Below are 7,933 nucleotides of genomic sequence, written 5' to 3'. Positions count from 1 at the left end.
CTTTTTCTCTGCAACCTCACCAGCATCTATTATTTTTTAAACTTTTAGTAATAGTGATTCTGGATAAGAAGTCATCATCCAAATATATACCATCTTCAAGAGACTCACCTAACACATAAGGATTCACATAAGCTTAAGGTAAAGGGGTGGAAAAAGATATTCCTTGCAAATGGACACCAAAAGTGAGCAGAAGTAACTATTCTTATATCAGACAAAACAGACTTTAAAGAAAAAACAGTTTAAAAAGACAAAGCAGAATATTATATAATGATAAAAGTACTAGTCCAATAGGAAAATAACACAATCCTAAATATATATCCACCTGACACTGGTGCTCCCAAATTTTTAAAACAATTACTACTAGACCTAAGAAATGAGATAGATGGCAAAACAATAATAGTGAGGGAATTCAATACTCCACCAACAGCACTATACAGGTCATCAAGACAGAGAGTCAACAACAACAAAAAGTGTACTTAACCTATACCCTGGAACAAATGGACCCAACAGATATTTATAGAACATTCCACCCAATAACAGAAGAATATACATTCTATTCAATAACACATGGAACATTCTCCAAAGCAGACCATATGATAGGCGACAAAACAAGTATCAATAAGTTTAGGAAAATCAAACTTATATCAAGTACTCTCTCAGACCACAGTGGAATAAAATTGGGTATCAACTCCAAAAGAAACCACGTAAATACACGGAAATTAAATAATCTGTTCTTGAACGATCATTGGGTCAACAGTGAAATCAAGATGGAAATTTAAAGATTCTTTGGACTGAACAATAATAGTGACACAACTTATCAAAACCTCTGTACTGAGACCAGCTCGGTCATGGAAACCCCAACCCAACGGTGCTAGAAGAATTGAAGACAAAGACACAGAAATAGAGTGCAAAGTGGGAAGCAGGGGGCTGATAGCCTTCAGAGCTGAGAGCTACGAACAGAGTTTGACCCACATATTTATTGACAGTAAGCCAGTGATATGCATTGCTTCTATAAATTATAGATTAACTAAAAGCATTCCTTACCAGAAACAAAGCATTTTTAGCAAGGAGTAGAGAAACAGGCTCTGGCTAATTATCTGCAGCAAAGACATGTTGTTAAGGCACAGCAGTTTTCCGCTCCAGGAGGGCCAGGTGTTCCTTGCCCTGCTCTGGTAAACCAACAACTTCTAGCAGTGTGTGTGATAGCCATCACGAGCATGTCACATTGCTGCATAAATCCTGTTTATGGCCAGTTTCTTTAAGGCCTGTTTATGACAGGCTTAGGGCTTGTTCCCAGCACCTCTGGGATAAAGCAAAAGCAATGCTAAGAGGAAAGTTCATAGCCTTAGATGCCTCCATCAGAAAGTCTGAAAGAGCACAAATAGACAATCTAAGGTCACACCTCAAGGAACTAGAGAAATAGGAACAATCCAAACCCAAACCCAGGAAAAGAAAAGAAATAACAAAGATCAGAACAGAACACTAAATGAAATTGAAACAAAAAAACACAAAAGATAAATGAAACAAAAAGCTGGTTCTTTGAAACAATAAACAGAATGGATAGACTACTAGTGAGATTAACCATGAAAAGAAGAGAGAAGATCCAAATAAGCTCAATTAGTATAGAAACTGGATATATTATAACTGATACGACAGAAATACAAAAGATCATTCAAGGCTACTATGAACACCATTATGCATACAAACTAGAAAACCTACAGGAAATGAATAAATTCATGGAAACACACAACCCTCCTAGATTAAACCAGGAAGAACTAGAAACCCTGAAAAGACCAATAACAAGCAGTGAGATCGAAATGGAAATTTAAAAAAAAACTGCCAAGAAAATAAATTCCAGGACTAGATGCATTCACAGCTGAATTCTACCAGACATTCAAAGAAGAATTGGTAAAAATCCTACTGAAACTATGCCAAAAGGTAGAGCAAGAGAATCCTCCCTAAACCATTCTATGAAGTCAGTATTACCCAAAAACCCGAGCCAGAATAAGACATAACAACAACAGCAACAACAACAATAAACTACAGACCAATATCTCAGATGAACATAAATGCAAAAATCATCTACTAAATACTAGCTAACTGAATCCAACAGCATATCAAAAAGACAATCCACCATGATCAAGTGGGTTTCATACCAATGATTCAGGGATTGTTTAACATAAACAAGTCAATAAATGTGATACACCACATAAACAGAATTAGAAACAAAAATCATATGGTCATCTCAAAAGACACAGAAAAAGCATCTGACAAAATCCAGCATCGCTTTATGATTAAAGCCCTCAGCAAAATACCTTAAAGTAATAAAAGCCATTTATGACAAACACACAGACAACATTATACTGAACAGGAAAAAGCTGAAAGCATTCCCCCTGAGAACTGGAACAAGACTGGGGTGCCCAGTTTCACCACTTCTATTCAACATAGTACTGAAGTCCTAACCAGAGAAGTCGGACAAGACAAAAAAATAAAGGGCATCCAAACTGAAAAGGAGAAAGTCAAACTGTCCCTGTTCACCAATGATATGATCGTATACTTAGAAAACCCTGAAGACTCATCTAAAAATCTTCTAGATCTGATAAATGAATTCAGTAAAGTTTCAGAATACAAAATCAATGTACACAAATCAGTAGCACTGCTATACACAAACTGTGACCAAGTTGAGAATCAAATCAAAACTCAATGTCTCTCACAATACTTGCCAAAAAAAAAAAAATGCTTAGGAATACACCTAACCAAAAAGATCTCTACCAAAAAAAACTACAAAACACAGTTGAAAGAAATCATAGATGACACAAACAAATGGGAACACACCTCATGTTCATGGATGGGTAGAATCAATGTTGTGAAAATGACCATACTGCCAAAAGCAAACTACAAATTCAATGCAATTCCCATCAAAATACTATCATCATTCTCCATAGAACTAGAAAAAAAAATCCTAAAATGCAGAAGGAAACTACAAAGACCCCACATAGCCAAAACAGGACTAAGCAATAAGAACAAATCTGGAGGCATCACATTACCTGATTTTAAAGTATAAGGATAAAATTACTATAACAGCATGGTAGTGGCATAAAAATAGGCATGTAGTCCAATGGAACAGAATAGAGAACACAGAAATAAAGCCAAATACTTACAGCCAACTCATCTTTGACAGAGCAAACAAACACATAATGTGGGGAAAGGACACCCTACTCAAAAAATGATGCTGGGATAATTAGCAAGCCACATGTAGAAGAATGAAACTGGATCTCTCACCTTATACAAAAATCAACAAAATGTGGATCAAAGACTCAACTCTAAGACCTGAAACCATAACAATTCTAGAAGATAATCTCAGAAAAACTCTTCTAGACATTGGATTAGGCAGAGAGTTCATGACCATGAACCCAAAAGCAAATGCAACAAAAACAAAGATAAATAGATGGGACTTAACCAAAAAACTTCTGCAGAGCAAAAGAAATAATCAACAGAGTAAACTGACAACCCAGAGAGTAGAAGAAAATCTTCACAATCTATATATATATATATATATATATATATATATATATATATATATCTGACAAAGGACTAATATCCAGAATCTACAAGGATCTCAAATCAGCAAGAAAAAAATAATAATCACATCAAAAAGTAGGCTAAGGACATGAATAGACAATTCTCAAAATATATATGTAAGTGGCCAATACGCGTATGAAAAAATGCTCAACATCACTATTAGGGAAATGCAAATCAAAACCACAATGTGATACAACCTTACTCTTGCAAGAATGGCCATAATTAAAAAATCAAAAAATAATAGATATTGGCATTGATGTGGTGAAAAGGGAATACTTTTACACTGCTGATGGGAATGTAAACTAATACAACCACTATGGAAAACAGTATGGAGATTCCTTGAAGTATTAAAAGTAGATCTACCATTTGATCCAGCAATCCTACTACTGGGTATCCACCCAGAGGAAAATAAGTCATTATATGAAAAAGATACTTGCACACACACATTTACAGCAGCACAATTCACGATTCCAAAAATACAGAACCAGCCCAAATGCTCACTGATCAACAAGTAAATAAAGAAAATGTGATGTGTATATATACAACATAGAATACTACCCAGCCATTAAAAGGAACAAAATAATAGCAATTTCAGCAACTGGATGGAGTTGGAGACTATTATTCAAAATGAAATAACTCAGGAATGGAAAATCAAACATGGTATGTCACTTATAAGTGGGAGTTAAGCTATGAGGACACAAAGGCATAAGAATGATACAATAGGCCATTACTGCAGGAAAAGGTCCCGCAGAGCTGAGCAGTCAAGATGTGTGACTTCACCGAAGACTAGACTGCAGAGTTCAAGGAGGCCTTCCAGCTGTTTGACCGAACAGGTGATGGCAAGATCCTGTACAGCCAGTGTGGGGACGTGATGAGGGCCCTGGGCCAGAACCCTACCAACGCCGAGGTGCTCAAGGTCCTGGGGAACCCCAAGAGTGATGAGATGAATGTGAAGGTGCTGGACTTTGAGCACTTTCTGCCCATGCTGCAGACAGTGGCCAAGAACAAGGACCAGGGCGCCTATGAGGATTATGTCGAAGGACTTCGGGTGTTTGACAAGGAAGGAAATGGCACCGTCATGGGTGCTGAAATCCGGCATGTTCTTGTCACACTGGGTGAGAAGATGACAGAGGAAGAAGTAGAGATGCTGGTGGCAGGGCACGAGGACAGCAATGGTTGTATCAACTATGAAGAGCTCGTCCGCATGGTGCTGAATGGCTGAGGACCCTCCCAGTCTCCTGACTCCGTGCCTTTCCCTGTGTGAATTTTGTATCTATCCTGAAGTTTCCCTAGGCTCTCTTTTCTCAGCACTTTTCCCATCTTGTCTCTCTTGGATGATGTTTGCCGTCAGCATTCACCAAATAAACTTGCTCTCTGGGCCCTCAAAAAAAAAAAAAAAAAAAAAAAAAAAAAAAAAAAAAAAAGAATGATACAATAAACTTTGGGGACTCAGTCGGGAAGGGTAGAAGGAAGGTGAAGGATTAAAGACTACCCATTGAGTACACTGTACACTGTTCAGATGGTGGGTGCATCAAAATCTCAGAAATTAGCACTAAAGAACTTATCTCTGTAACCAAATACTACCTTTTCCCCAAGAACTATTGAAATAATAATAAAAAATAATAATAGCCATTCTGACGGTTGTGACATGTTATCTCATTGTGGTTTTGATTTGCATTTCTCTAATAATCTGTGATGCTGAACTTTTTTTCATATTATCATTGGTTGCATGTATGTCTTATTTTGAAAAGTATTTGTTCATGTCATTTGCCCACTTTTTAATTGTTTAATAAATTTAAGTTCTTCATAGACTTTTGTCAGATGCATAGTATGAACAATTTTCTATAATTCTATAGGTTGTATGCTCTTTCTCTTGATAGTTTCTTTTTCTGTGCAGAAGGTCTTTAGTTTAATAGGATCCCATTTGTCCATTTTTGATTTTGTTGCAATTACTCTTGATGTCTTCGTTTTGAAATATTTGCCCGTATCTATATGCAGAATGATATTGCATAGACTGTCTTCCAGGGTTTTTATAGCTTTGATTTTACATTTAAGTCTTTAATCTATCTTGAGTTAATTTTTGTATATGGTGTAAGGGGTCAAGTTTAAATCTTCTGCATATGGCTAGCCAGTTATCCCAGCACCATTTATTAAATAAGGATTACTTTCCCCACTGCTTGTTTTTGTTAGGTTTGTCAAAGATCAGATAATTGCAGGTGTGGTCTTATTTCTGAGCTCTCTATTCTGTACCATGATCTATGTGTCTGTTCCTGTAATAGTACCATGCTGATTTGGTTACCGTATGCCTATAGTATAATTTGAAGTCAAGTAGCATGTCTTCAAGCTTTGTTCTTTTTGCTTAGGATTGCTTTGGCTATTTGCACTCCTTTTTGGTTCCATATGAATTTTGAAACAGTTTTTTCTCATTCTGTAAAGAATGTCAATGATAGTTTAATACGAATAGCATTGATTCTATATTATTTTGGCACTATGGCCATTTTAACAATATCGATTCTTCCTATCTATTAGCACGAAATGTTTATCCATTTGTTTGTGTCATCTCTGACTTCTTTGAGCACTGTTTTGTAGTTCACCTTGTAGAGAGCTTTCATTTATATGATTGGCTGTATTCCTAGGTATTTTTTAATAGCAATTGTGAATGGGATTGCATTCCTAATTTGACTCTCGGCTTCACTGTAGTTGTTTTATAGGAATGCTAGTAAATTTTGCACATTGATTTTGTATTGTGAGACCTTGCTAAAATTTTTCAATTTTCTTATTTTCTTCACTGACTGACTGGTCATTCAGATCACAATGTTTAATTCCCATATATTTGTGTTTTGTTTTGTTTTTGAGACACAGTCTGACACTGTCACCCAGGCGGGAATGCAGTGGCACGATCTAAGTTCAATGCAACCTCCACCTCCCAGGTTCAAACGATTATCCTGCCTCAGCCTCTCTAGTATCTGGAACTACAGGCATGAGCCACCACACCTGGTTAATTTTTGTATTTTTAGTAGAGATGGGGTTTCACCACGTTGGCCAGGCTGGTCTCGAACTCCTGACCTCAAGTGATCCATCTGCTTCGGCCTCCCAAAGTACTGGGATTACGGGTATGAGCCACTGTGCCCAGCTGAATTCCCAACTATTTGTATAGTTTCCAGAATTCCTCTAATTGTTGATTTCTAGTTTTATTCCATTGTGGTCAGATATATAGATATAGATATGTAAAAGATCTAGACATTTAAATCTATTAACATCAATGAAATAAATTGAGCACACAAATAAATAAATAAAAGATATCCCTTGCTCATGGTTGGGAAGAATTAATATTGTTAAAATGTCTATACTACCCAAAGCAATCTACAAATTCAGTAAAGTGTCTATCAATATTCCAATGGTATTTTTCTCAGAGAAAGAGAAAGCAATCCTAAAATTCACTTGGAATCGGCTGGGCATGGTGGCTCATGCCTGTAATCCCATCACTTTCGGAGGCCGAGGTGGGTGAATCACAAGGTCAGGAGTTCACGACCAGCCTGGCCAACATGGTGAAACCCTCTCTCTACCAAAGATACAAAAATTAGCCAGGTGTGGTGGCACATGCCTGTAATCCCAGCTATTTGGGAGGCTGAGGCAGGAGAATCGCCTGAACCTGGAAGGCAGAGGTTGCAGTGAGCCAAGATCACACCAGCCTGGGCAACAGGGCAAGACTCTTAAAAAAAAAAAAAAAATTCATTTGGAACCACACAAAAGACTCTGATTATTTAAAGCAATCTCCTGCAAGAGAAATTAAGTTGGAGTAATCAGTTTCTGATTTCAAATGGTATTACAAAGTAATAGTAATCAAACAACATAGTCGTGACATAAAACCAAGTACACAGACCAATGGAATAGAATATAGAGCTCAGAAATAAACGCATGCATACGCAGCCAACTATTCTTTCACCAAGTTGCCACATATGGGGAAAGGATAGTCTCTTCAATAAATGGTGGTAGGAAAATGGGATACCACATACAAAAGAATGGAATTGGACCTTACCTTAAACTATACATAAACTCGAAATCAATTCAAGACTTAAACATAAAACCTGAAACTGTAAAAATCCTACAAGAAAACATGGAGCGGGGAAAGCTTCTTGACATTGGTCTTCACAATGATTTTTTTGGATAGGACACCAAAAGTATAGGTAACAAAAGCAAAAATAAACAAGTGGGACCACATCAAACTAAAAAGTTTCTGCACAGCATGAAAATAATCAATGAAATAACAGAATGAGAAAAAAACTTGCAAATCATATACCTGGTAAGGGGTTACTATCTAATATACATAAGGAAACTCAATTTAATGGCA

General features: G+C 36.8%; 1 protein-coding gene across 1 annotated transcript; it reads left to right on the top strand.

The window, feature by feature from the left end:
- The first annotated feature begins 4,304 nt into the window (after positions 1 to 4,304).
- LOC102124453 (myosin light polypeptide 6) lies at positions 4,305 to 4,961 on the top strand. Its single transcript, XM_015444321.3, has one exon. It carries the CDS (start codon positions 4,454 to 4,456, stop codon positions 4,802 to 4,804), a length of 351 nt encoding a protein of 116 aa, XP_015299807.3. The 5' UTR covers positions 4,305 to 4,453; the 3' UTR covers positions 4,805 to 4,961.
- The last annotated feature ends 2,972 nt before the right edge of the window (positions 4,962 to 7,933 follow it).

The sequence above is a fragment of the Macaca fascicularis genome, chromosome X (genome assembly GCF_037993035.2).
Source record: "Macaca fascicularis isolate 582-1 chromosome X, T2T-MFA8v1.1".
Classification (NCBI taxonomy): Eukaryota; Metazoa; Chordata; class Mammalia; order Primates; family Cercopithecidae; genus Macaca; species Macaca fascicularis.
The sequence above is the reverse complement of the archived record's forward strand: the minus strand, read 5'-3'. Positions and strand labels throughout refer to the sequence as shown.